The sequence below is a fragment of the Ursus arctos genome, unplaced genomic scaffold (assembly GCF_023065955.2).
Source record: "Ursus arctos isolate Adak ecotype North America unplaced genomic scaffold, UrsArc2.0 scaffold_18, whole genome shotgun sequence".
Classification (NCBI taxonomy): Eukaryota; Metazoa; Chordata; class Mammalia; order Carnivora; family Ursidae; genus Ursus; species Ursus arctos.
The window spans coordinates 59,073,206-59,101,005 of NW_026622852.1; the positions used below are offsets into that span (position 1 = coordinate 59,073,206).

At 64.3% G+C, this 27,800-nt stretch overlaps 1 protein-coding gene across 6 annotated transcripts in view; it reads left to right on the plus strand.

Annotated features, from left to right (window-relative positions):
• Nucleotides 1-4,345: 4,345 nt before the first annotated feature.
• KCNT1 (potassium sodium-activated channel subfamily T member 1) overlaps nucleotides 4,346-27,800 on the plus strand; it is a 53,735-nt gene continuing 30,280 nt past the window's right edge. For 4 of the 6 annotated variants that reach the window (XM_048223449.2, XM_048223450.2, XM_048223446.2 and 1 more), the window contains exon 1: nucleotides 24,728-24,857. In XM_048223449.2, the coding sequence (XP_048079406.1) occupies nucleotides 24,856-24,857 (2 nt within the window). In that variant the 5' untranslated portion in view covers nucleotides 24,728-24,855. Of the gene's footprint in view, nucleotides 4,492-23,263; nucleotides 23,306-24,727; nucleotides 24,858-27,800 lie in introns of those variants that run through there. The other 2 variants (XM_048223451.2, XM_057313835.1) reach the window with 2 other exon arrangements.

Sequence of the window (27,800 nt, forward strand, 5' to 3'; positions counted from 1 at the left end):
GAGCCTGAAGGGAGCCGGCCTAATGTCAGCGTTGGTTCTGTGCGGGTGTGATTTCAGGGACGGGTTTGGGCCAGCCTTGGTGAATAAGGAGAGAAGCTTCCTTTTCTTTCTGGGCTCTGAAGTGGTTTGACTGAGGGGGCAGAACTTGAGTGTAAAACCTTCGGGCCTGGTGCCTTCAGTGGGAGGAGCGGGTCTTTGACTCTTTCCCGTCGTCCTGCCGATCGACTCCTTGAGCACCAAGGGGGTGATGTGAGCAGGACAGAGAAGCAGAAACCCCCGACTCCCGGGGGTTCCCCTCACCGCCCGGAGGCAGCGAGCACATCTGCTGGTATACAGGAAGGCTTCGGCATCCGGCCAACCTGGCTTCCCACCCTGGGGGCCTCTTCCTAAGCTTCAGAACCTCAGTGAAGACCCTCCAGCTCCATGAGCCCGTGGGTCCTCATCTCAGATGATAGGCATAGCGAGTCCTGGCTCCGTGCAGTTGGTTTTCCGGACCCTGTGCCACCACCCCGCAGCGCGGCTGAGGCTCTTCCTCCACGGGGTTGGAGGCTCAGGGTACGTGGTGACGTGTGCACCAGACTGCTGACGGGGACTTCTCTTGCTGTGGGCCAGGCTGCACACTTCCATTACCATCCGTGGCCTCCCCAGCTGGATCCTACAGGTCAGCATCACAAATCCCAGTTCCCCAAGGGGCCTCTCGCTGACCTGGAGAGGGCAGGATGGGGGTTTGACCATCCCAGGAACACTTGGGGTCAGAGCCTTATCCACCGGCACTTGGCCAGATGCTGGCCAGCCAGCCCAGAATTAAACACTGATGCAGACTGAGCCGCCTTCTGCCAGGGGTTACCCTGAATGTCTCACACTCACCTCCTTTTTACCCCTTTACAATTAGCCCGGGAGTATGGAAGTCACCCTCACTTACGGATGAGGAAGCTGAGGCTCAGAGAGGGGTGGTGACTCCCCTGGGGCCACACAGCATGAACTGATGGGACAGGCCTGAACCACACTCGAGTCCTCAGGACCTTTGGCTGCTGCCTGGGCCTCATGCTTTTGTGCCCATGGGCCCTGAGGGTCCCCAGAAGGAGCAGGGACGCAGCCCACCCTGCCCGGGGGCTGGGGGACTGCTCTGCCCTGGCTCCAAGGGTTGGCAGGTCCCACGGAGGGGGCTCCATGTCTTGTCCTGAGGGAACATGAGGACTGGGCAGATGGATGCCTTCCTTGGGCCACCAGAACACACAGTTCTTGTAGAAATCAGCCATCGTTTGGTGCGGCCATCACAGGAGAAGTAAAGATAATGGGCATGGTCTTGGGCTTCCCAGCCTTCCTCCCCAGGTCCCTCAGGTCAGGCGGGGAGAGGGGAGTGGGAAGGGGGGTATACTCTGTGTCTGGGCAGCCAAGCCAGGGCCTTATTCCTGCCCCACCCAGACCACCTCAGCTTCGGCAGGGACAGGACAGCACGCCACTCCCGTGTGCCCGGAAGCTCTGAGGGACATGCGCCCTGGGGCTTAGGGAAAGGTCTCAACCAGACCCCGATGCCTTGGGAAGCAGGGCTCAGCCATGGGCACCTTTCCAGGAGACCCCAGGGGCCCCGGCCCTCAGCTAGCACAACAACCGGTCCCGGGCTTTCAGCTCTGTGGGGGGAACAGGGCAGGATGCCAGGAGGCCTCTGGGGTGTCTGTTCACTCCCTCGAGTGTCCAGCGTCACAGCGGCCCCTTCGGGGTTGAGGGGTAGCACACCCTTATCACCCACCCCAGGGTTGGGGGGCCAGGCCTCCCAACTCCTGGTGCACTTCCTGTCCCCCCCCCCCCCCTGCAGCAGAACTTCCACCCTCTGAGCTCTTCCATGGACCCTGCCAGTTCTGGGCCTTGAGGCTGGGAGAGAGAGAAAACCCAAAGCAGCTCAAACCGGGGACGGAATCAGGGGCAGCCATGCCTGGGGAGCCAGCAGTGTCTCGGGATTCTGCTATTGAAAGAGGCTTTCAGCAAGAGAGGGGCAAGACAGAGAAATTACAGCCCCCAGCCTCCGGCCACGTGGTCCTCCTGCTTGCCCGCACCTCCCCACAGCCCAGCCAGCTTGTGACTAAGGAAAAACATGCAGCCACACTGATGCAATTAGGAAAATGTTATTTTTCAAACGCTGCCAGATCCTCGGGGTTGACCTTGTAACCTGGGAAAATAGCACGTGGGCGTGTCAGGCCTGCGCCTGCCACTTGCAGCTTTGGCCTGGGACAGTCCTTGAGCAGCTCTGACGCCTGTGGGATGGGGATGCCGAGACCCCCCTGTTGCATGTCCAGGGGACAGGAAGCGTGGGACAGGCCCTCGCTGGGGGCTCAGGGAATGTGCCTGCCCCTCCGGGTTTGAGGAAGGAGAGGAGGGTTTCTAGGTGCCCACCCACCTGCCTGCCGCCTGGGTGGATCTTGTGCTCCAGGTGAGTGCCCCCCCCCCCACGGCCATTCCCAGCCTCCGGGCACAGCCTGCCCTCAGTTTTCCAGCTCAAGGAGCAGAGTGTGGTCAGCAGACTCCTGTGCCTGCCTGGAGGCCAAGTCCAGCTCCTGCGTCCTCCTGCTGCTCTCCTGCCCGTCAGGCTTTAGATTGGGGAACAGGCCTGCTAAAAGTGGAGGACACCATCCCCCAGCAACTTCTGCTCTCCCTGGAGCAACTTAGGAGGGGCCCAGGAGGCCCAGCCCAGAGCCCACCCACTCTAAAGGATCACAGTTGATGTGCTGCCCTCTTACGGGTCTTGGCTCTTAGAGGAGCCCGGTGAGAGTGAGCCTGGCAGGTGGAGGGTGCGAGCGGAGGATTCCTTCTTTCTCCCAAGCATCCCACCATGGGCTGTCTGGGAAGCAACACCAAGGCGTGACCTGGGGCTGGACTTACCTGGAAGGTCCGCTGATGCCAGAGGGCCAGGAATCCAGGTTGCTGGTTGAGGTCGGGAACCTGGGTCTCTGTTTGCACATCTGTGCCACGGAGATGAGTGTCCCCAAGGTATCCCATTAAGAGATGCACAGCTGCCCTGCAGGGGCCGGGACCACCCTGCTGCTATGGGGTTATGGGGCTCAAGGGGTGGCTAGTGACCCTCTCACCTGGAGAGCAGAGAGGGCTAATGTGCAGAGGGCTTTGGGGGCTGCTGCCCCAGAAGGCCAGGAGCCTGGAGGTGGCTCTGCTGACGCCTGCCCCCACTCGTATGATGGGTAAGTAGCCAAAACTCACTTTGATGTGGCAATGGGGACAGAAAAGGGGCAGGAGCCCTGGAAGACACATGTGTCTGAAAAAGCTACAGACCACCTGGGGACACCCCCCCCCCCCCGGTTTGCCTAGTCTGGCCCCAAAACCCCTGCTCCAGCACAACCAGGTCTCTTTAACTCAGGTGATGGGGCAGGGATCTCTGTGGTCTCAGAATCCTGCTGACACCACCAAGGGCTGCTCAGCCGGGGCCCAAAGAAACCCCCTGTCCCCCAGTGACACCCCCTCCTAGGTTCTGATCTGAGACAAACCACTTGGCCTCAGGGAGGACAAGGACAAGGACCTCTTCTTAAGTCCCCTGGTCAGGCACCCCCTCCCCAGGAGCCTGAGGGTCTAGGAGGAGGTTTTTGGGTCAAAGATGGGTGTTCTGGACCTGGAGGAAAGCTGAGCAGACAGCCTTAGCACCAAGGATTGTGGAGGGGGCCGCTGGGAGGGCTTCACGGCCCTGAATTGGCCTCGAGGAACCTCCCAGTGTCCTGGAGGTGCTTTGGAGTGAGCCCCAGGCGGGTGCCGGGCATCCAGTGGCCACAGGCCTGGCGGGCAGGGTGGGGCTGCTGGGGGCAGGCCAGAGGCTGTGGGAGCAGTCCAGGCCAGCGAGGGTGGAAAGGCTGTACCAGGTGACAGGAGCCTGCAGGAGGCGGGGCTGGGGAGGGAGGGGCCCTGGGGGGTGCAGGTGGGGTGGAGGGTGCTGCCCTGGATTGACCAGGCAGGGGTCTTTGGAAGGGGAGGGAGATGCAGAGGGAAGGGGCAGTGGGTGCAGGGAGGGGGAGGGCTGTGCATGGCTGACCCAGCTGGGGGGGGGGGGCGCAGATGTGCAGGTGGGGGCTGCGTGGGGCTGACCCGGCTCCAGCTTGGGGTGGAGGGGGTACTTGGGCAGATGCAAGCCTGGCCACTCTCCTCTGACCCCGCGGGCGGTGGTCTGCGGGAGACAGGGGTGGGGAGGTTGGGGGGTGGAGGGGGGTACTTGGGGTGCAGATAGGGAATGGGTCTCAGCTGACCCCGTCCGCGGGGTCTGCGGGAGGCGGGGCCGCGGGGGGGCGCGGTCGTGGCGCGGGCGCGGGCTGAGGGGGCGCTGGCGTGTGCCCGCAGGCAGCCCGGCGGCGGAGACGGCGGCCGCGGGGACGGCGTGCGCCCGGACACCGCCAGCTTCAGGATGAGCGACCTGGACACGGAGGTGCTGCCCTTGCCGCCGAGGTACCGCTTCCGGGACCTGCTGCTGGGAGACCAGTCTTTCCAGAACGACGACAGGTAGGGGCGGGGGTCGCCGCGTGCTCGGAGCTGTCCGCGGTGCTGAAGGCCGGTGCGCCGCCTGCTGCCCTTCAACTTTCCCGAGTTTCCCGGGCTTCCGGGCGGGGGAAGTTTCGGGTGGGGGCTGGGCGAGGGGGTGAAGCATCTTCCTTCCGGGAGGGGCCCTGGGGGATGGGACGGGAGCTCCGTGCTGGGGAGTCCTCCCAAAGACCGCTCCCGGGGCCTGGCCTCCCTGAGTGTGCACCCGGCCCCCAGCCCTGCTCGCAGCTCTGCTGTTTTGGGGGACAGGCCAGGGCTGGAAGCAAGCCGGTGGCGGAGCCGGGGAGTCTGGCTGAAGGCCCGTGTCCTCCAGACTCTGGCTGGGGCCATTTATTCTTAGCTGAGGGAGCGTCTTTCAAGCTTCTGTCGTGATTCCTTACGGAGGGTGACGATGTTCCCTCACCTCCGATTCTCCTGGCTTCCGGAGAAAAGCAAAATGAACTCGAGTCTTTCGGTAAGAGACCAGCAGAACCAGCTCTTGGGAATAATTCATATGCCAAGGGAGCTGGCAGGAAGCTGGAAGAAATGTTGCTTTTCTCTGCCTTTTCCCCAAATAGCTGCCTTGGGTAAACACCCGGCACTTAAGCTCTGTCAGCCTCAGGGGAGGTGCTGTTCCGCCCGCCAGCGAAGGGGAGCGCAGGGACTCACGCGGGGCCGGAGCCTGGGGGCTTGGGAAGGAGCTGGCTCTTGCCTTGTGTGCTGAGCGGCCCTCGGGCCCTGGGCACCTGCAGGTCCTTCCCCACCCAGCCCCGGACTGGCCAGGCCGAGGCCCAGTGTCCCCCCACAGCGCAGTCCTTCTGTCAGTCAGCACGTAGCCTCGCTGGTTGAAACTGTCGGGACGCAGACTGAGCCCTGGGGATGATCCTTTGCTGAAGCTGTAGTTGGGAAAAGTCACACTTGAGGACGAGGTGAGGTCCGTGTGCAGGGACCATGAGGAGCTGCCAAAGCTTATGGAAAGGGATTTAAGACAGCCGTGCCCACCGCCAGAAACAGAGCATCCTGCCAGACCCCATCAGGTCCGCTTGCGTGGGAATCGGAGAGCTGACAGTGTTTGCCCACTCACAGGCAAGGTTGCAAGTTCCGCAGAGGGCTTTCTGAAACCCTGCTTCCTCTTGTTGGACTGAGTGTTGTAGTAATAAGTAAGCCCCCACCCCACCCCGAGCACATGCCAGGGAAGAGCTTCACATCACTCTCTGTGGAGGCAGAGGCGGAGGGGTCAGGAGGACCCTGTGTGTGGCCGGGGCTCTCCTGCCCTCCTAGAACCCAGGGCAGGGCTGGGGGCTTTCCTGAGTCAAACCTGTGTGCTGAGCATTTTCTGAAGGCAGCACCAGCCTCTCAGCACCTACTCCCCTGGGACTCGGCTAAGTCTTGAGGGCAGCAGCCCCGGAGATTTTTCCAATGTGGACAGGAATGGCGTCTGTCACCCCGAGTAGGCCTGGGGCCTCTGGATGCGTCGATAAATGCCAGTGTCTGTGGATGATGTAATTAGAGCAACACATCTCTCCACTTCCAGGAGCAGATGACAGAGGTCTTCCCCCTGCTCACCCCAGAGAGGAGGCACGGGGCCTGGGTGGAAGTGGCTATCCCTTGGAGGCTCCAAGGGGCTCCGGGGTGGGGAGGGGGCTGCTGGTTTGCACATCTCCAGCCAGGTTCCAGGTGGTGCTGCCCTGCTGGCTTGGGGGCCGGAGGGGAGCCTGTGAGGCACAGTGCTTGCTGCCCAGGGTTCCAGGAGCAGCCAGCTGCGGGGACCAGGGAGGCCTGAGGAATAAGCCAGGTGGGGACCTAGAGGGGGCTTTTCCTCTACTACCAGGAGCCCAGTCAGAAGAGCTTCTCTGTTTTCAAACTTCTTTGGCTCAAGTGTGGCCTTCTCCCTCTCAGGAACCCGTCACGCTCACAGGCTGTGCTCCTAGGTCTTATTGGAGCCAGAAAGGCTGGAAACCAGGATGGTGTTCGGGGGCAGGGGTGGCTGAGATCACCTGAGACCCTCATCCCTAAGGACACACACATGGGGAGGCCCAGGCTGGGCTCTGAGCTGATACCCCAAGCTCAGGGAGGAGGAGCCAGGAGAAGCCTGGCTGTTGGAGGTCCCCTCCTGGATGCCTGTGACTTGGGCCTCTAGAGCCTCTCCCTGAGTCCCCTTCTCATCCTTAGTGCCTGTGCCCCCTCCCGCATCACTGATTCCTAAAGTGGAAGATGGAGGTGGGCTTCTGCCCGGCCTGACAGGACCCCTTATGCACATATAGAGACCTTGTAAGGATGTTTTGGGGGGCAGGGGGCTGGCATGGGGTCCTGGGGCTGCAGGCTGTCCCCATGCACCATGAGGCTGGGGGCTCTGGGGAACCCCACACACAATCAGCAGCATCATGGAGCCCTTTCCCTCCCCCCAGGCCTCCACCTGCAGCCCCTAGGCCCCAGGGCAGGCTCTGTGGGGTGAGCAGGGGTGCTGCTGCCCTGATCTTGGCAGGCTGTGAGTGGGCGGGCAGGGCTGTGGGCTTCCTGCTCTCCGGAGAAATAAAGCCACCAGCAGTGAGTCACTGCAGCCTCACTCGCTGTGGCCTCGGAGGGAGGGGCTCAACCCACATGGGCCAAAGAGCCTGCTTCGGCCTCTTGGGGGGGGGGGGGCAGGCGGGGGAGAAGGGTAGAACCAGAGCTCACAGATGTTCCAGGGAGCAGCTGAGGTCTCCGGGCAATCTCCATCACTGCCTGCGGGGCCAGGTCCGGGTCCTAGGGAGCAGGGCCCTCCTCAGAAGTGCACCTGCGCCCTGCAAGGAAGGCCTGGGGCTCAGGACTCCCCACCCCACCTCAGGACAGCTCACTGGCCCTGTGCCCAGGAGCCAAGGAGCAGCTCAAGGAGGCCCTGCCCCACCCCCTACCCCCACCCCCGTCCACAGCTGACCCTCCTGTGCACCTGGACACCTGAGCACGTGGCACCGTGGTCCTGGGAGCAGACTTAGGGATCTGAGTGTCTGCTTCACAGCTGGAGGCTGCAGGGCCCTGCCAGCTGTGAGCCCTCCTCCTGGAAGGGGTGATGTCAGTCACCCGCAGATGGCACTGTGATTTGACAGCGACACAGGTGGGGGCTTTCGTCATTGCAAGTTTCTCCACCTCCCCTCCTATAACACAGATGGAAGGCTTTCAGCCCTGCCCACCCCCCAAGCTCAGGAAGATGCAGATGGGCTCTGTGCCCTGAGGTACAGGGGGACACGGGGACACCACAGCCTTGTTCCCCACAAGGAGCAGAATTGTGGAAAAGCCTGGGGTGGGGAGAACCACAGGTGAGGACAAAGGGCCTGGCATGTGGCCACCTCCTGGCCTGCGTGCCCCTGACCACCTGCTTTCCACAGCTGCCTGCTGGGCCAGGACCCAGCCCAGTGGAGTGAGGGGGGGTGACAGCTGGAGGCGGTGTGAGGGTCGGCACCCTACCCTCTCCCCCAGGCATCTGAGTGGAGGACAGGTGGGCCCTGAGAAGCGTCCAGGGGTTAAGGCTCTCAGGGGCTCTGGGGTTTGGGGGGGGAGGCACCAGCCTGCTGCAGGAAGGACACAGAGGCCAGGCCTCTGGGGTCAGGATGCCACCCAGAAGGACCCCATTTGGCTGTTTGCCTTCACTCCTCTGAAAACAGAGGAGGAATCCTGCCTTGTTTCTCTGGAGTTGAGCAAAGCCAAATATTATTTCACACCACAAGCTGGGAAGCGGGAAGACAAGCAGTCCTGCGCTGCAGGAGCATGGGGGTGCCTCGAGGACAGACCCTGCCAGCCCTGCAGTGGGCGTAGCTGAGAGCCATGGCCCCTGGGGCAAGGACTCCTCAACTCGAGGCCCACTGGGGACCCTCAAATCTGGACTGCGTGCAGGGAGGAGCAGGCAGGGCCGGGGGGGGGGGGGAATCTCTGCAGGAGGTGTGCCCCTCCCCACAGCCCCTCCCCATCCGCTGAGCAGAAGGGGATTAGGGCCCCCAGCAGTAGGGGTTTCTCGGGACCAGTGCTGCCCTCAGGGCCACTCAGCTGTAACCGATAATAAGTGGACGTGGACATTACCAAGCCGAGGCGTAGCTCCGTGTGGCAGGGTTGGAACCACCCCAGGCTGTTTCCTCCACTGCTGCCCTGCCTCCCTCCCCAAGGCCCTTCCTCCATCTAGGGCTCCCGCAGACGTGGGAGGAGTAGCCTGGGAGGGCTGCAGGGTTCAGAGGGGGCCCCGTTCTTGCTCACTGGCACAGGACCCAGGACCCTCCCGAGAGCCAGAGAGGGCAAGCGCTGGCAGGGATCTCTCCTCTGCAGGGGTGCTCAGGGAAGAGTGAGGGCTGTGAGGGAAGCCACGGGGACAACAGGCTGGCTCAAGTCTTGCATGTGGGGGTTCCCCGCGGACTAATGAACACTGAGGGCCCTGTCACAGTAGAGGGTGACCGTGGACCGTGGACGTGCCCCCACCCATGCCAGCCAGGCCCACTGCTTCGCCCCGGGTCCTTCCTGCATGGGGCCGCTGGGCTCAGGCCTCCTGGGGGCCTGCCTTCTGTTCCATGTCATGACTCATGGGCAGGGCTGGGCTGGTGGCTCCATAGTAGGGTGGGACAAGGTGGGACCCCATCTCTGCCCCAGCCCCTTCTTGCCCTGCCCTGGCTGGCGACCTTTGTCCATTGCAAACCCTCAGGCCTCGGAGGATGCAGCGGCCGGGGAAATGGCCAGGGCCCAGGCTGGTGGGGCCTAGGCCAGGTTGGGGGTCTCTCACCACCTTCAGCTCATGCACAATAGGATTGGATGGTGCCTGGGCAGGGGCGACACGGGGCTAAAGCTAAACCCTCATCTCCCCCCGCAGAGACCCTGTTCAACCTACAGCAGCCACACCTGCTGAGTCTGTCACCCCCGGGCGGCTCTTTCTGCCCCCTGGACACCTGCCTGCTGTCCTTCTGATGGACTCCCAATCTCCCTCCCTCGTTCCCTGGCTCACACCCGAAATCCCTGAGCCCACCGCAGCTCTATCCTGCCTGAGCCCCAAGGCCCTTCTGCCCACATCCCCCCAGCCCCCACACACGGTCTGGGTGGTCTCTGGCTTTACGCCATCGGAGCGTGGCCAGGGTGCTAGCGTGTGGGCACCAAGAGCTGATGCTGGACGCCACGAGGCTGCTTCTCCGGGGATCTGTCTGTCTGGGCCTAGCTTCTGCACTGCCTATGTGATCGAATCAAGGAGAAGCCTGGGGTGGTGCCAGGTTCTGGCCGATTCCAAGAGCTTTAGGGAGATTTCAGGGAGTGAAGTTGTGATTTTTCCAGTCACCTTCCTGGTCCAGGGCTCATCACCTGCGTCTCCCCCACTGCACTGTGAGCGGGCCGGGGCTGTCTGCTTCTGTTCCCTGTGTCACCTGTGGTCCCTCACAGGGAGCAAGGGCCTGAAAGGTGGCCAGGGTGGGGCAGAGAGAAGGGCGGGTGACCCTCTGTGGAGTCTGGGCTCCTGGGGGCAGGTCGTGCCTTCCTCCAAGTGGGGGTTCTGGAGACGGGTTCTCCCCAGCCTGGGAAGGTGAGCAGCGGCAGAAGGAGAGTAAAGAGACAGCAGAGGGAGTAAAGGGACAGGAGAGGGAAGTGGAGGGGCACGAGTGCACCGAGATGGGTCAGCCGGGCTCCGGGACCCGCGTGTGCATTTGTGGACCCGGCGCACCACTCCGTCTTCTGGGAGCTGGGGGCGGGGGGGTTCAGTCCATGAGCTGGCATTCCTGGCCCTCCGCCCGTGCCCAGGAGGTGTCCGGGAGTCCCCCAGATGGGGAACTGGGTGTCCCCTGGGAGCCGTGCTCCCCACCCTGCCCCTGGGCTGTGCAGGGCAGCATGCGTCTTGGCCTCTAAGCTCGCATCTGGAGACTCACATGCGTGACTCAGAGTTCAGTCCCCCCCAAGTTAGTGCAAAGCAGGGCATGGACCCCCAGTGAGGGGGCAGCCAGCATCCTCCAGGGCCGCGAAAACCATGATTAGTGTTGGTTTCAATCGTAATTCCCTTTGGTGTCTGATGTGCGTCCCACGAGGTGCCGTTTAGCGCTGTAACCGCATCGTGGGTGGACCATGTCGCCTCGCGCTGTCTGGAACGCAGCGGGGTGCGGGCGTGTTCAGGCCAGGCCGCAGTCGGCTTGGGCTGCGTAACGAAACGCCGTAGACCAGGCTTAAACCACAGATGCTGATTTCTCAGAGTTCTGGCAGCTGAAGGTCCAAGGTCAGGGTGCCAGCACGCTGGGGTCCTGCTGACGGCCCCCTTCCCGGTTTACAGCCGCTTTCTCGTCCTGTCTTCCTGTGGTGGGTAGACAGAGGGAGCTCTGTGACCTTAGTGAACCCTAATCACCCCCCAGCGTCCCCCTCCTAACAGCACCACCCTGGGGGCTAGGGCTTCAACACATGAAGTTGGGGGGACGCATGCAGGCAGCCCACAGCAGGCTTGGGGGAACAAGGTAACACTACAAAAGAAATGGCAGGTAACCCTTCGTGGGATTAAGCTGTGCTTTGACTTCACATTCTTCAGGCTTCGAGGGCGTCCCAGGAGAGACTGGCGAGAGAGCGCCTGCGTGGAGCTTCCCGTGTCCCTCCAGCCTGGGCCTGCACATCGGGCTGAGCGGAGGCTGGCCCCTGCAGCAAAGGGACCTGTCCAGGGTCACCCAGCTAGTTGGGGGAGCTGCAGAGGAGCAGGGCTGCAGAAAGCACCCCAGACCCCTACAGTGCAGGGAAGGACCGCCCCCTCCACGAATGCATGCCTAATGGAGCCTGTGCACACGATCTTTTGGAAATATGGTCTCTGCAGCTGAGATTAAGGTAAAGCTCTCAAGGTGAGAGAATTCTAGGTTAGGGTGGGCACTGAGCCCCGTGACAGATATCCCTAGAACACAAGTGCAGAGGCTGCAGGGACGTGGCCACAAACCAGGAGCAGGGCCCAGGAACTAGGAGAGGCAGAAGGACCCTCCCCTGGGGCTTCCAGAGGGAATGTGGCTCTGCTCACACCTTGATTTCGGATTCCTAGCCTCAGAACTGACAGAAAATGAATTCCTGTTGTCTTAGGCCCCCCAGTTTGTGGCACGTTATGGCAGCCCCAGGACGCCGACACCCCCATCATGGGGTAAAGTGTGGCAGGGCAGGCGACCCAAGAAGCCAGGGACCCAGGGACCTAGGGACCCGGCGCCTGCCCCTATTCTCAGCACTAAGAGAGTTTCCAGCATGGGGTTGTGGAGGGCACCCTGGGCCTGCGAGGTGGTCCCTGCCCTTGTCAGGTGGGACCCTTGGCCCGCTGAAATTGGATGGAGTCTGTGAATAACGGGGCCGTCCTTTGGCTGGGGTGTTTTCCAGGGCGGGTCCTACATTGACGTTGAAAATATGCTTGTAAGCGGAAGCGCCGCCTCCCCCAGCCTGCGGGAACAATGGCTCCTGGCAGGGGAGGGGCTGTGGGGGCCCTGCGTCCGTCCTTTGTGACCCTGACCCCCACAAGAGCCCAGGAAGGAGTCTGCTCTGCAGGCAGGAAACACAGCTCCCATGTGGCAGCAGGGGGAAGGGAGAAGGCCTGCAGGTGGTAGGGAAGGTGTCTGCACTGGGCAGGGGCTGGGGCGTGGTGCAGGTGCATGGGGGGGTCTGAGAGGACAGACGTAGATGCCCCCAGCTCCTCTCCACAGCCGCGTGCTGGGCAGGGGCAACCCCCCCCCCCCCCCGCCAGCCTGGGGAGGCCCTGGCCAAACCCACCGCATCTCTGTCTTTTCTAGGGGCGGGAGTCTTTTCTGGGAGCTGAGCTGGCTGCACCCTCACCCCTGGGGGGCCCACATCCTGGCTCCTTCCCTCCTCCCTACCCGCATTCCAGCCTCCCTGGGGGGGGGGGGGCTGTGAGGCAAGGTCACCTGTGGGAAGGTCCGGCATCCAGCCCCTGGAGAGCCCCAGACCCTGCAGAGGCCTGCCCTGCCCCCGCCCTACGCAGTAACTAGCAGCCAGTTGTTTCTGTCTCCTTGTCTCTCTGTCTCTTCCTCTGCCTCTCTGGCCAGTCTATCCTTTGTTCTAGGGGCCTCTTCCAGAGCAATTACCGGGGCCCGGGAGCTGGGAGAAGGACCCCAGCCCTGAGTCCCCTTGTGGAGGGGGGCATGGCCAAGGACTCCAGCTGAGCCTGGCAGTGGCTCTAATGCCCGTGAGGGGAGATGTGGCCCCTGGCTGAGCAGCGCCCCCCACAGTGTCTGCATCCCCACACTCCAGCCCTGTCAAGGCGGGAGAGTACCCTGGTGGTCCTAAGTACTCTCACAAGTGTCCTCATGGGAAGGAGCAGAAAAACGTTAAAACGGTAAATTTCACTATGTATGTTTTACCACAATTTGAAAAAAGAGGGAGAGGCAGAGGGAGATTTTACACAGAGAAGCTCGTGTGAGGACGGAGCAGAGATCAGAGGGACGCGGCCACAAGCCAAGGGACACTGGAGCCTCTGGGGGGGACAGAGCCCTATGGTGCCTGAATTTCAGCCCAGCGGTACCGACTGCAGACTTTGGGGCTCAGAACTGGAGGGAATGGTCCCTGCTGCGGCAGCCACAGGACACTGGCACACTGGAACACACAGAATTATTGGGGGAGAGTGACCATCAGGAGAAATCACCCCGTTTCTGTCTGGGGTGGGCAAGTGCCCACTGTCGTGCACCCCAGGCGCCCGGGCCAGCCGCACGCTGGGAAGCGACTCTCCCGGAAGCACATTCCCAGTGGCCAGGGTTTGCTGGAGGGCGTGGAGGGGAGTGAGGGGCCGGCGGGGTCCGGGGAGGGGACCGGCAGCAGCCTGGCTGGGGGAGAGCTCACCCCTCGCGGCTGGTTTGCTCAGAACAGGAGTACCGTGTTCATCTGGTTATTAGGATTCACAGACTTGCCTAGATCCAGAGCGGCTCCCACCTGGGGTGGCCCCCCAAGATCTCCACGGTCCGTGGAGGTCCGCGCCCAGGTCCGTGACTACGATGAGATGTCACACCCAGGTTTACAGTGCCCAACACGGTGTCAGGGACCGAATTCATCTCTCCGAAAGTCATGTGCCGGGGTTCCAAGCTCTCAGAGCCTCAGAAGGTGACCTTGTGTGGAAGCAGGTTCATGACCGGTCATGAGGTGCCCACAAGATCGTCGAGGGGGCCCTGCTTCTACGTGACTGGGGCCCTTTGATAAAGGGGAATTTGGAGACAGACACAGAGAGGACATCCGTCTGCAAGGCGAGGAGGGAGCCTCAGAAGAACCGGCCCCGCCAGCACCGCAGCCCCAGACGTCTGGCCTCCAGAAGTGGACACCTACGTTCCCGTCGTCGTCGTGAGCCGCCCGGTCGGTGCTGCTTCCTCGCAGGCGGCAGAGGGGTGCTGCCTTCTAGTCAAGGTGACGAATCCGCGACCTTTGAGTTAATCAGGAGAGTGTCTCCTGGGCCCAGTCTAGTCGCAGGAGCCCTTTGAAAGCGGGACATTTTCTCTGGCGGGACGCAGAAGAGGGGGCGGTTTGGGGCCCCGGGGCCACAGGCACATGGCTCCTGGTGGTACAGATGGAGGGGCCGAGGAGCGAGGAGCCCTTGGGAACGGAGCGGATGGCAGCCAGCAGGAGCAGGGGCCCGTCCTACTGCCGCCCCGCCAGGGTCCGGATGAGCTACAGGCGAGAGCCCCGCCCCGCAGACAAGGCTGCAGCCTCGCGAGGCCCTTGAGGACAAACGGAGCCAGGCTACACTCGGTCATGCACCCGCAGCTCCGTGAGGGGTGACGGCCTCGCCTGCAGCAGCAAAGTCGGTGGTGACTTGTCACCCAGCAAAACAGCTGATACACGCGGCCTCTCTCCTGCGGGATGTCCCGCCGCCCACCTGTGCCTGGCTGCCTCTTCCAAGGCCCTTCAGCCTGTCCCTCCGCCTCCACTTTTCCTCACACGCTGTCTCCTGGGTCCGAAGGCCCGGTGGACTGAACGGGAAAGACTCGGGCAAGAGAACTTTTTAGGGGACACTGTGGTCGCTGCGTGGCCTCGTGCCCCGGTTGCCCATCCGCTGCCACGGCTGGGTTAGGGATGGCCGTGCAGCCCTGCTCCGAGCGGACACAGCCCCCGGCCCTGCAAGGACCCCGTGTGCATTCCAGGACCGCGGCCCCAGGAGCATCCTCGCGGGACCCTGCCACCTGCCTCATCTGCGTCTCGTCCCCGAGTGTTAGCCACGCTCTTCTGCAGGTGCTGCCTGTCCTCCGTCGAGGGGAGCCGGGCGCGCACCCTGACACGTAACTCCTGCTGAAAAGGCAGGAAAATGCGCGCCGTCCTTTCTCTGTGACCAGCAGTTTCTGGAGCGAGCAGCGCGTCCTGGCAGCCTCAGCCGTGACCACGCAGGGCTGCTTCTCTGACCCTCCTTGCGCGTACGAGGTGCTCACCCATGGAGTCACGTAGACTCAGCGGTGCCCCCCCCCGGCACGCCCGCATCCCAGTCCCCAGCACCTGGGGCACGTCCCCTCAGCTGGCCAGATGTGAGGAGGCGAAGGCTGTTGACGGGGGCTCCTGGATCATGGCAGCAGCCCCGTGGTGTCATCCGGTCCTCAGAGAACAGAGGGGGACTGAAGCAGAGGTCAGAGTGGCCTGAGGGTGGGACACTGAGAAGCTGGCAGCGGCGGGGGGACACCCTCCCCCAGGGCCTCCAGAAGGAACCAGCCCTGCCCGCACTTGGATTCTGGGACCGTGGGCCCCAGGACCGTGAGGTGGTGAATTCGTGGTGTTCCAAGCCACTAAATTTGGGGTGATTCGTCACAGCAGCGGCAGGAAGCCCCCACCGCGATTTAATCACTGCCCGCCCCGGAGGTCACCCGTCCCTGCTGGTCCGGCGAGAGCCTTTCCAGCTGGGACGGGTGCCTTCCTCCCGGTTTCTCTTCACTGTGGACGGTACCGTGAAGTTCATCATCTCACCTGTTCTTGAGGGCACGGTGCAGGCATCAGCGCATTCAGTTGTGCAGCCGTCCCCAGAATGCCTTCATCTTCCCAAACTAAACTATCCCCGGAAGACACTGTGCCCTCCCTCAGCCCAACCCCACCCTGCCCCCAGGTCTGTGGCTCCGAGTCCTCTGGGGCCTCCGGGGCACTTCCACTCATACAGAATCGGTCCCTCGGCACCGGGCTGACCTCACTCAGCACCGCATCCTCCGGATCCACCCACGTTGTAGCAGGTGTCGGGATTCCTTCCTTTCCAAGGCTCCGTGACATTCCACGGTGTGGACGGACCACGTCTTTCCATCCTTCTGCCGATGGACCCTTAGGCTGCTTCCACGTTCAGCTCTTGGGAGTCACGCTGCAGTGAACGTGGTGTGCAGCTATCTGTCGGAGACCCTGCTTTCCGCCCAGAGGTGGGGCTGCTGGACCGTAGGGTAATCTAGGTTAGTTTCCCGAGGAAGCTCCAGACCCTCCCACCGCGGCTGCAGCATCTCCCGTGCCCTGCAACAGGGTCCAGTCTCTCCGTGTCCGTGCCAGCACCTTCACTTCTGTGTGTTGGTAGCGGCCGTCCCAGTGAGCGAGGTGGGATCCCGTTGTAGATTTGATTCACACTCTCTAGGGCCTGGCGGCGTTGAGCACCTTTCCGTGGGCTCACTGGCCCAGGCAGCCCGGGCACCGCCCCAGCCAGGCCACAGCCACGGCCACCAGCACGCCCTCCAGTTCACCTCTCCCGATGTGGGGCTGTGGGTGAGGATCCCCAGGACCCCGCAGGCGCACACCAGTTTGGCTTCAGAGGGTGGAGGCAGGCGTCCGTCTGGGCGACCCTTGGCCTGTGCTCTGCCTGCCGCCCGGTCACTCAGCACTACCTTTCACAAAGCCTCTGCCTCTCCCTGGTTCAGGAGGCTCCTGGGCCAGCCCTCCCACCTGCCCTCCCCCCTGTGGATGTCCCACCTGCAGGCCTCACCTGCTCCCAGGTGTCTCTCCAGCCCAGCCGCCCACGGCGTGCCAGGCGTGGGCACCCAGCCCCCCACGAGACAGTGTCGGGCACGCCCTTGAAGGATGTCCAGAACGGATCTGGAAACCCACCCCATCTCCTGTCCTCCTCCTGACATCCTCCTGTCCTCCCCGTCTCGGGGCGTCACCGCCCACCCATTCCCTCAGCCCCGTGGATTCCCCCGCCATCCAGTCCTCCAGAAGCCTGGCTACTTCCACCTGTCCTCTCCTCCTCTGCCCGGCCCAGCCCCTCTTGGCACAGAAATGCAGAGTGACCACCCCCTCCGCAGGGCTGCTCTTGTGGTGGGAGTGAAGCAGCGTTTGCAGTGCTTGAGAAAAGGGAGACTGCTCTTTTCGTCCACCCCTCCCGCGGCGGCAGCCATGGGGCTCGAGCTCGTCCGACCCCGGTGGGAGCGGGCCGTTTGGGTCACTCCTCGCGGTGCGCCACGACCAGGGAACGCGGTGCCCCGGGCTGCTGCCCCATGCCGGGGGTCCCTCCTCCGCGTACGGGAGACAGGGACCGTATGCTGAACTGGATGATCATTTTCAAAATAAATCAAACCTTACATAAGTGCTGCAGCGGGCCAGCTGGAAGGGCCTCTGCCACCCACTCCAGACGGAACAGCGCTGACAGTTGCTTGGTGGTCCTTCCGTGCACATCAGCCAACGGTTTCTGTTAGGTCACGCCTTATAAAACATTGGAAAAACCTTCCCTCATCAGCTGACTCTCATCCAGGGCCTCGGAAGCTGTCGCTACGTGAGGACCCACGGCCCTCTCACAGTCCAGGACAGGAGAAAGCACAGCAGCTGTGGCAGACGCGGCAGACGGGCCAGATGTGTGGGCTTCCCTGCTGCGGACCGGACGCGTTGGCCGGCCTGTGCACGTACAGGTGGGCGCCACGTGCCACCATCGCTCAGGGGCCACGAGCTCGTGTCCTGTCTGTGGGTGAAAACGCATCCCAGGGAGCCCTGCGGCTTCCTGCACCTCCCGGGGTGGCCGGGCGAGCGTCCCTGCCGTCCAGCCCTGCTCTGTTATTGACCGACACGCGGGGAGCCTTGGCATTGCCCAGGGGCCGGCTCCACAGAGCCCAGTGCTCAGTGGGTGCAGCCACTCCGTGTCGCTCCACAGGAAGGGTGACAAGGGGCCGCCATCTCCTCACCCCCTCCCCCCAGGGGCAGGCAGAGGGCTTCGCCCACATAAACACCTCGTTCCTTTAGGGCAGAGTCCTGACAGGGAACTCGGTCCAGGGAGATGCTGGGGGGTTGCTGAGACCACTGAATGGTTCTGCACCTGACTTTCCTGCCTCTCTGGGGAGGGGCCAGGCAGGGCTGGGAGTTCTGAGGCCCACCTTCCTCCTGCAGACTTTCTGTAAGCCAGACAAGCTGGGGCCTTGGGTCTGGGTGTCCGGGTTTGCGCACGTCGGGAAGGCCTGGAGCCGCCGGCCACGGTGGAGCACGGCCGTGCACCTAAACACCGCCTGCCCCCAGCGGGGCTCCAGCCAGAGCCTAGGTGCCCCCAGCACCAACACCTGCCCGCTGCTCCCTGCCTGAGCCACTCACCTGCCGGCCCCTTGCTCTGTGTCTCCCTGCCTGCCTCCTGGGGAAGCCACCTCCTACCTCAGGGCCTCATCTCCCCACTTTGCAAAACCGAAGTCGGCCGTCTCCTGTCTCCTCGGGTTCCTGTTCGCTGAGCTGACCAGAGCCGTCCCCAGCAGGGCATCGGGCGCAGACAGGGCTCCACAAAGCAACTGCTCTGTCTGACGCAGGGCTCTTGTGCCTGGCACAGAGCTGAGCCTAGCGTATGGGCACCCCGCGGTGAGTGTCCCCATGGACTCCCCGGTAGCCCTGGGAGGTGGGGAATGGGGGGATGGACAGACAGAGCGCGCGTTTCCCACCTGGCTGGGGTGGACCCACCCGACCTGACCAGGCACCAGGGGTGGGGCCTGGAAGGTGGGCACAGCTCCTGGCAGGCCATCCGGAGCCCCACCTGGGTCCCCGGGACCCTCAGGCCGCGTGGGACTTGGGCGCACGACCGAGCACCAACGCTCCCTGGGCTCCAGCGGCTCCTGCCTGCGGAGGTGAGTGGCCGAGAGCCACCAGCTGTCGCCGCGCCACTACTGCTCCCCTCCCCCAGCGCCGCCGTGACTGTCGTGATTCTTACTACTACTTCCGTTACAAGGCGGCCCTGGCCGCTGGGCGCCGAGACCCTCCCTCCCGCCCGGGGCTCCTCCGCTCGGGGAGAGAAGGGGCCCGCGAGTCCACCCGCCTCCCTCCCGCCCCGCAGCGCCCCCCACCCGGCCGGGCCGATCCACTGCGGCGGCGGCGCGGGGAGCGCGGGGCGGGGCGCGGAGATGGGAGCACCGCCCCCGCCGCCTCCCGCCCGTGCGCTCCCGCAGGATGGCGCGGGCCAAGCTGCCGCGCTCGCCGTCCGAGGGCAAGGCGGGCCCGGGGGGTGCCCCGGCCGGCGCCTCGGCGCCGGAGGAGCCGCACGGGCTCAGCCCGCTGCTGCCGGCCCGCGGCGGGGGCTCCGTGGGCAGCGACGTGGGCCAGAGGTAAGGGCGCGCGCCCGGGGACCCCGGGTGCCGCCGGCAGGGGCTTTGCTTCTAACGCTCGCATCCCGCACGGGCTCCGCTGGGCTGCACCTGCGGAGTCGCCTACAGCCCGGGAAGGGGGGATGGCCCGGTTCCCCCCCTCGGAACCCTCACCCAGGCGCCCGGAGCCTGTGCTTCCCTCCCCCCCAACTCCCTCCTGCTCTCAGTAGCTTGTACCGTGGGCCTGCAGGTAAGACTGGGGAGGGGAGAAGGAAGAAAGGACCCAGACACTGTGCCAGGTGGCTCGGTGACCCCTGCCCGGCCCTGGCCCACTGAGCCCACACTCCTGTTGGTTCCAGCGTCCGCATCCCCACTTCAGAGGCGGGCAGCATGAGGCCCAGGGAGGTTGGGGGCCTGGCGGAAGGCTGCACAGCAGATTGGAGCTGAGACACAGTCAGGTCTCAGGTTCCCTGGGGACAAGTGCCCAGAGCTTGTGGCACCAGGGTGCAGGAGGCCCATCTCCTGGGGAGGGGGCCCGCCTGGGGAGGGGGCATCACTGGCCCTTTTCTGGCTCCTCTGAGGACAGGGTTGGACACAGCACCCCATTTCACGGATGAGGACACTGAGGCTCTGTCTGCAGCATTAGTACTTAGCTAGCATCTTCTCAGTGCACGGAGCCCTTCTATATGCTGCGGGGGGAACGGAGATGAATCAGACCCACCCTGGTGTGGGCACACATCGTGGGCACAGAATCCTGTGTCTGGCAGAGAGGTGCAGGCTGGGCCTGGGTGAGGAGAGCGGGGGCTCCCAGGGCTGCTGGCCTTCAGGGAGGGACCCCAGCAGGTGGGCAGGGGCCCTCCAGGCAGAGGCAGCAGCCAGGGCCGAAGCCCGGGGGTGGGGGTGCCAGGCCTCCTTGAGGTTGTGGCGGAGGTTGGCAGGGACTTGGCCTGGCAGATGGCAGGATCAGGGATGCCTAGGGAGCCTCTCCCCTGCCCCTCCTGCCTGGCTACAGACTGTCCAGGCCCCTCCCTGCCTTCACACCCCATTTCTGGCTCCTCAAATCATCCCCATTCCCCGGAGCAGACTGCTAAGGCTAGAGATTAAGTGCCTCTAAGAGGCCTCGGAGCAGCTAACGGGCAGCCTGGGTGGGAAGGAAGCAAGTGCTGGCCAAGGCCCTGAGGACAGATGTCTCTCCTCTCCTTCCGCCTCTTGGACGCTGTGGGGGGCAGTGATTCCAGAGGCTCTGGTTACAGCCAGTCCAGCCCCTGCAAGAGATTGGCTCCCCTTGCTGTCCCTGTTCCTGCAGGGACGCAGAGATGGCAGGCAGGTCCTGCCCAGGCTGCATCTGAGCCTGCAGTGCAGAATGGGAGCTGAGATGGCAAGGCCACCTCCTCCGGGAAGCCCTCTCCCATCCCCGCACTCTCCTGCCCCCAGTTCTGTGCTGGCGCTTACATGGGTGACTTGCTCTGTCCCCAGCAAGTACAGGGTCCTCATCGGCCTCCTTCCGCAGAGCAAAGGGAACAGTCTGTAGCTACACGGTATTAGGGCCTGGAGCCCTGCAGCCTTGTGTCTCCAGACGTTAGGTGCATGGCACGGAGTTTATTCTGGACAGGAGCAGAGAGTGCCCACAACAGGTGCTGGGTGGCTCGCTCTTCCCAGGTGCTGTGGCAGGTCAAGCACGCTGACCCGGAAGGACAGACAGGGCAGGAGAGGAAAGGCCTGATTACTGGGAAACTGCACCCCCAGGGTTTGGGTTCTGCACCGAAGGAGGGGCTCACTGGTCCATCCTTGGAGGGGACACCTGGGTGGGTACCCTGGAAGGCATCATGGCAGCCCCAGTGAGAAGGAAAAGGCTACAGAAAGATCTAGGAGGGAGAATCCGGGGATCTGGGGGTTGTGAGGAGTGGGAGCGGGGTGTGGGGGGCACTCCGTCGACGGCTGAGTTTGGGGTACCTGGAAGCACAGCCAGGAGAACACCAGCGGGCAGGGCCCAGGCTGGCCAGTGGGACCCTCCTGTGAGTGCGGGTGCCCTGGGGGGGAGGGGAGGAGCCGAAGGCCAGAGGCCAGGATGGAGCTCAGGTCCTGTGTGAGGCGATAGGTGGAGGCCAGGGGGTCCCCAAGCAGAAAGAGAGGAAGAGGTGTCCCCAGGGAGGAGGGGGAACAGGAAGGCCTGGGCGGAGCAGTCATGCGCTTGGCCATCCAGCTGTCTGTGCCCCGCCATTGAGAGTTGCAGGGGAGGGGACATCCTCGCAGGGGTCTCCCTCAGAGCTGGGCTGACAGGCAGGCTTTGGGGGTACAGTGCAGGAATCCAGCTGCTTGCGGGCGGGGGCCCTGGGGAGGCGGGGCCAGGGAGGTGGGCCTGGTGAGGGGGGCCTGAGGGGGGCGGGGTCGGAACAGGTCGGGGTGCTCCTGGCAGGTTCGAATCCCGTGAGCCCCAGGAGGGGGCTGCACTGCGTGGCCACTGGGTGCAGTCCGTCCCTCGTGGCTGCATCTCTGACCACTGAGGATGGGCCTGGAGGGGCAGGCAGGGCCCATCCCTGCTTGCAGGACCGTGGGAGCTCCTGTGAACTGTGGGGCTGAGGAGGGAAGAGGAGCAAGGACTGCAGGAAACACCTTTCACTCTGCACTCCCGAGCCAGGCGCTCCCCGGGTGCTACAAGCCCAGCACGGAGCCTCCACATCTTGGGGTGTTTGGGGCTCCAATGTGGTCCTGCTTTCCTGCTGTTCTTCCCAGGACCCCGTGTGTTTGCCATGACCCCAAGCCTGCCTTCACGGTCCAACAGCAGCAGGCAGAAGCCCCTCCCCCACAAGTCCACTCGCCCTTCTCCCCTTTATGTGGCCCCCGTGCTCCTCCAGGAGCCCTGCCACTCCCCACATGCCCCCCAGCACCCCCGACCCGCTCTCCGTGAGTTCCTGGCTCCACCACAACGGCTGTGGCCCTGCCAGGCTCCTGCCACCCTCTGGTGCAGCTGTCACCCCAGCTCAGGGCCTGGGGCAGTGCCTGGGCCAACGAAAGGACAAACATGTTTGTCCAAAGCAGACAAACATGCAGAATCTGCCAGAAGCTCCCTGTGACTCCATGCTGAGCCCTGGTGAAGCCCTGGTTTCCCCTGCTCCGTGTGGAGCCCAGCCCCCCAGCACACCCCGTCCAGACCTCGTTCCCTGGAGTGTCCTGCCTCCCTGCCTTGCCCACCCAAGCACCAGGAGCTGCAGGCTGGGGCACTAGGAGGGGAGCCTGCCCACCCAGAGGGCCCTGCCCAGGGAGCGGGTGGATGTGTGCCTGTGGCCTGGCCCAGGGTGAGGGGCTGCCCCAGCCCTACAGGCCGGCTCCTTCCTCCCTGCCCGTGGCCTTGGGAAGGCAGAGGTCCTCTCTGAACCTGTGCTTTCTCTTCTGGAACATGGTTGCTTTGAGGATTAAGAGAGGGCCTGAAGTCTTCCAGATGGACACATCATCAGCAAAGAGTAGACTTTCTGCACACACACACCCCCGCCAGCCCCCCAGCGGCCAGCGCCCTGAGCCCCATAGCTCCCACCAGCCTGTCCCTCCCAGCACCCCCTCCAGCCCAGGCCCAGCCATCTCGGTGTCTGCTGCATGTGGCCAGGCAGGCAGAACCCTAGGGCCGGTGGTCCAAAGGGCAGCAGCTGTGATTGCTGGTCAGTGGAGGGGGCACACCTGGGCACCCCCTAAGAAGCATCAGCACCCAGCCTCGACCTGTCCTCTCACTGGGAAGTCAAGATGCAGGGCTGGTGGGCTCTGTGGCCAGGCCCGGAGACAGCAGGGGAGCAGAGGGGAGGTGGGCAGACTTGAGACCAGGGAGCCCTGGCTGTCCCGTCTTGTGTGGGAACTGGCCCTTGCCCCATCAGCTTCCCGGGTGGAAAGTGGGGCCTTTCCTTGGAGCCGGGGTCGTGGTGCCTGGGGCAGGCTTGGCGGGAGCAGGGACAGTGAGAGCTCACCAAACAGGCTGATCCTTTCCTAATTCCTGGGCTGAAGGCGGATGGCCTTGGCCTTGGCCTTGGGTGGGATCCAGCCTGGGCAGGGGGCACGTGTGCCAGCTGCTGCCTGCGCTGTGCTGCTTTCTCGGGAACCAGGGGAGCCAGATGCGGTCACTGCCCCACTGCGGGCTGCCTCCCGTGGACACCTCTGCCTGCCTGGGGGCTCCGCGGGTCTGGACGGGGGGAGCAAGCACATGGGTGCGCCCCCACTTCCCTCGCACCTGCCCAGAGTCTCTTTGAGAGTCCGTGCTCCCGCCCGGTCCAGGAGTCCAGGCCCTCGGTCCATCCATCTTCCGTGTTGACGTGACCACCTGTGTCTGTCCCTAGGCTTCCTGTGGAAGATGTCAGTCTGGACTCCTCCCTGTCTCAGTAAGTGCTTGCAAGGAGGGGGCCGAAGCAGGGACAGACGAGCGTCCTTGCACCCGCAGCGGACCTGGGAGTGGAGGCGGGGACTCAGGCCCTGCGCTTCTGGGGGAGACCCCAGGCAGGAGCAGGCCCGAGGCGGCACCGGCCACCACCTCCCTGCACCAACAGAACTGCGGGCCTGGGGGCTGAAGCTGAGGCTGAGCACGGGACAGCAGGCAGTCCCCGGGGAGGAGCCCTGCAGTGGGAAACAGGGCTGTCCAAGGCAGCCACCCACAGTGGTGGCCACTGCCCTTGGGAGTGGCCAGACAGTGGGAATCGGGACCCCCTTACGGGGACAGGCATGCAGATGACTGCTGGGACCCTCAGCAGCCTCAGCCGGCCTGGGTGACACGTGCAGGGCCAGGCCGCCGGGCACTCGGCTCTTCTGGGCTTCAGTTCAGATCTAGGTCTAGTGGAGGGTGGCTTTGAGGCCGGGAGACCAGAGTCCTCCTCAGAGGAGCCACAGCCCACCCAGGCCCCCAGCGTTCAGTGTGGCCGCCAAGTGGGACCTGATTTCACTCGCTGACATTGTCGGCAGCGACGCCGCCCCCTCTGGGCTTCCGGCTGCTGACCCGGCTCCCTGCAGCCTGAGACTTGGGGCTGGGATTCTCCCGTCAGGAGTGTGGGAGCCGGGAGGCTGGGCCGGCCCAGGCCCTGTGGTGCGGTGGGTCACGGGCGGGGTGGAAGGTCCCTCCATCGCCCGCAGGGCTCCTCCCGGCACCCCAGGCTCCCCGGGAGGATGTGGACAGTGCAGGCTCCCGAAGGGCCGAGGCTGCAGGTCCTGCCCCCCCAGCATTGTCCCTGGTAGAGCAGACACCACGGACCCACGGAGGCCCACGGAGGCTCTCCTAGCGCCCCCTCCCCCAGCCGAGGGCGCCCGGACAAGGGCCCTCTCTGACACGCGTGCAGCAGGTCCCAGGCGGGACTGCCCTGTGGGGAATGCCCAGGCCGAGCTCATCTGCTGGTTCAAGAAGCCACTGTCCACCTGCTCTTCCTCCGTTCCCCCGGCTGCCCTGCTCCTCCAGGTTCCCGACCCGGCGATGCCCCCGGCAGCGGGCAGGCGCTAGAGGAAAGCCTTTCAGCCCGCTCTCCAGCCACCCTTTGAGGTGGATCCCGAGCCACCCTGATGAGGGTCGGGGTGCGGGGGGACGTGGCTGCCAGCCCCCCATGGGCGAGTCTGCAGGCTTGGGGCTGGGAGTGGTGGGGACACAGCAGCCTTGGTTCCCACGCCACCAACCGCGGTGCCCCGCCGCCCCGCAGTCTTCCCAGCAGGGCTTCTTGCCCGCACGCCTCAGGAAGTGCCCATGCGCGGGGGTGGGGCCAGCCACACGTCTGTCCTGCTCTGGGTCCCTGGGCTGCTCACAAGCTCTGCCCTTTCTCAGAATAGCTGGCCGCAGGGTTGGCAGGTAGGCCTGGGCCCTGCCCTTTCTTTGGCCCGTCGGTCTGTGGGTTCCGGCGCAGAGGACAGCACACCGCAGCAGACCAAGGGAAGCGGGCAGTCGGATCTCGGCCCCATGTGAGTGCACGGCTGTTGTGGCCACGCGGGTGGGCCTGGCCTGTGGCCGTGTGCTTCATGTCTGGCCACCCTCCCCTCAGGCCGACCGCGGGGCCCAGGCCATCTGTGCCTGAGCTGCCTGCCAGGATTCCCTGGAAGGCCTGCTTCCGGGGCCTGCCTGTTGGCCCACCGGTCAGCCTGCTGGTCATCAGGGAGATGGACGACCCCCAGCCTCCCCCCGCCTGGCTCATCACTGGGCAGCCACCCTTGCCTGGCGGGTCCTGTCCTGGCATCGGGTAGGGGAGGTTTGAGCTGCTTTGCCGGTGAAAGGGGGTCTCCTTGGTTCCACTCCAGCATGGGCAAGATGGTGGGGCCCAGGCAGGTGGTGGGCCTCGCTCAAACAGAAGCCAGGTGGGGATGGGGCAGAGCCAGGTGGGGACTGACCTTCCACCCCAAACATTCAAGAGTCCCTGGTCCCGTGGGGAGCCCAGGGCCCCCAGTGCCTGTGAGCCACTGGGTGATGTGGTCCCGCCTTGCTGGACCTTCCTTTCTGTGCATGGAGGGATGAGTCAGCCTGGAGCCCTCTGAGGGGCCCCATGGCAGGACTCAGTGAGGTGGCTTTTGTCTGCTCGGCCTGGACCCCTACCGTCACCAGCCTGAGAGCTGCTCAAGTCTGAGGGCAGACGAGCCAGGGCTAAGGACTCTTCCCAGGGATGGGGCCTAGGTTTGGCCCGTCCGGGCCTCGGGGCTGGTGGTCTGACCCCAGGTGGTAAGCCAAGGGCTGTCTGAGCCGCAGGCTCCCCACAGCCTCTGGGCCCCAGACCAGGCCTATCCGCTCCTACCTTAGACCTTCTTCCTGGGCCCCTGGCAGCATGCCCAGCCCTCCCCTCCAGGCCTCCTGCCGAGAACGGACCCTGGCCTGTGCGCTCGGGCACTGTTCGCTGGCCCTGGATGCTGACCCTGAGCCCCGAGGCCACAGCACTGTGTGTGCGTTCCCAGGTCCCTTCTCCCAGCCCTCCCTCGGGCGGCTTCCTGTGAGCCTGGTCACCCACCCCATCTCAGGGCCTTGAGCTGCAGCTGGACCAGCCATCGGGGGAGGGGCGGCCCCAGCCAGGTCACGCCCCCGCCCACGGAGGGCATCAGCCACACGCCATCTACAGCCACACACGTGATTTATGGCCCGGGGCCCATCTTTCCAGGGCGGTGTGAGCGACAGAGCAGGCCACTGGGGGGACCCAGAATCAGATCAGCCCTGATCACTGGCACCATCCGAGCTGGTAGGTGCCAGGCCCCAGGCCCCGCACTCAGTCCTCCATCCGGGAGCGAGCGGTCAGCCAGACCCCAGGGAGAAGCCTGAGATGCAGAGACAGCAGGTAAAGTCTCCCCCGGCCTGGCACCCTCAAGACGCCGGGGCAGACGGGCCTTTCGCTGTTCGTTCCCCAGCTAAGGCCGGGGCTCAGACCTGTGCTGGGGCCATGGAGCAGCCGGGCCACGAGGACGAGGGCCTCTGCCAGGCCAGACCGTCTGTGACCCCGGCCCCCTTGCTTCTTCCCACGAGCTCGCCGAGCCTGCAGCCAGGCCCAGCCTGTGCCGTGAATCTGGGGCTGCGGGGTCTGGGTGGCTCTGGAAGGCGTTTCCTCCTGCGTCAGCCCGGCGCCCCTTTGGGCCTAATTACACTCATCACCTTACCTGTACCTCAGGATAAATGGACGGTTTGTCATTTGCTCTCGTGACGGTGCCAGAAGTGGGCAGCCACGGCTCATGAAAAATTAAACGTGAGGGAGGATTTCTGATGCTCCCTGGCCCTGCAGGCTCCATCCACATGGCCACGTCCGCCAGCCCTTCTTGCCTCATCGCAGGCCACTGACCACTGACCACCGACCGCCTTGGGGCGCTGTCCCGATGGGTGTCTGCAGCTGCCCCCACAAGGGGACAAAGGCTGGCTGAGGAGTGACTAGGGTTCCACTTCTGGGGAGCAGGGGAAGGGCCAGGGGCCTTGGAAGCGAAGGTGTGTGGGGCCCGACCAGCCCCAGGTCAGTAGTCCTGACCCCATGGGCCTGGGCAGTGGAGGGGGACTGGGAAAGGCTCCCATGCAGCAAGGGGCTGGCGGAAAGTGGGGGCAGGGGGCAAGGTTGGGTTAGGGTTGGGAGTGCCGGGGAAGGAGCTAGGGGTCCCTGGGTTTTCCCAACAGAGAGAGCAGGAAGGAGCTAGGGACTCTGGCCTCTGGCCCTTTGTGTCACCTGCTGGGATCCAGCCTTCCAGCGGGAACAGGCAGGGGAGGCAGGAGTGGTGGGACCCCTGGAAGGGAGTGGAGCCCTGCGGAACAGGGGCTCTCAGAGGCATAGAGGGTGGCCCCGGGGAGGTGGGTCTGAGGTCCGACGTGGGGGAGGGGCTGGTCCTGCTTGGTCTAGGGAGCAACACCCTGAGGGGCGCTGTCGGAGGGCAGCGGGGGGATCAGAGGAGAGCTGGGGTTTCGAAGTCACCTTGCACAAGAGGGCCAGATGAGCATTGAGGGGGACCTGTGACCAGCCCTGGGGCATTGCACATTCAGAGCTGGGAGGGGGGATAGCCAAGGAGTCTGGGGGAGAGGGAGATGACCAGAGCGGGTGGGGGCGGGAGGGCAGCATGGTCAGTGCCCTGGGAGGCTGAGGAGGAAGGAGCCCGAGGGCTGCCAGGGAGGGCCTTGCTGGCCAGGTAAGGGCCCTGCCAGGGGACAAGCCTGAGTGGATGGCCTAGGTGGGGTTGGGGACACCTCTGTGTTGAGGCTTTGCCGTGGCAGGACCAGAGTGGCAGGGAGGGTCTGCTCCTGAGCTGGGTGCTCTGGGGCCCCGGGGAGTCCCTTGGGCTCACGGAGTTGAATCCGTCCCCTGACCTGAGCAGACTGGGCCCAGGCCCAGCAAGGCTTGTCTGACCAACTCCCCAAAGAGACCGTCAGGCCCCCGACCCAGCTCCAGGTGGCACGTA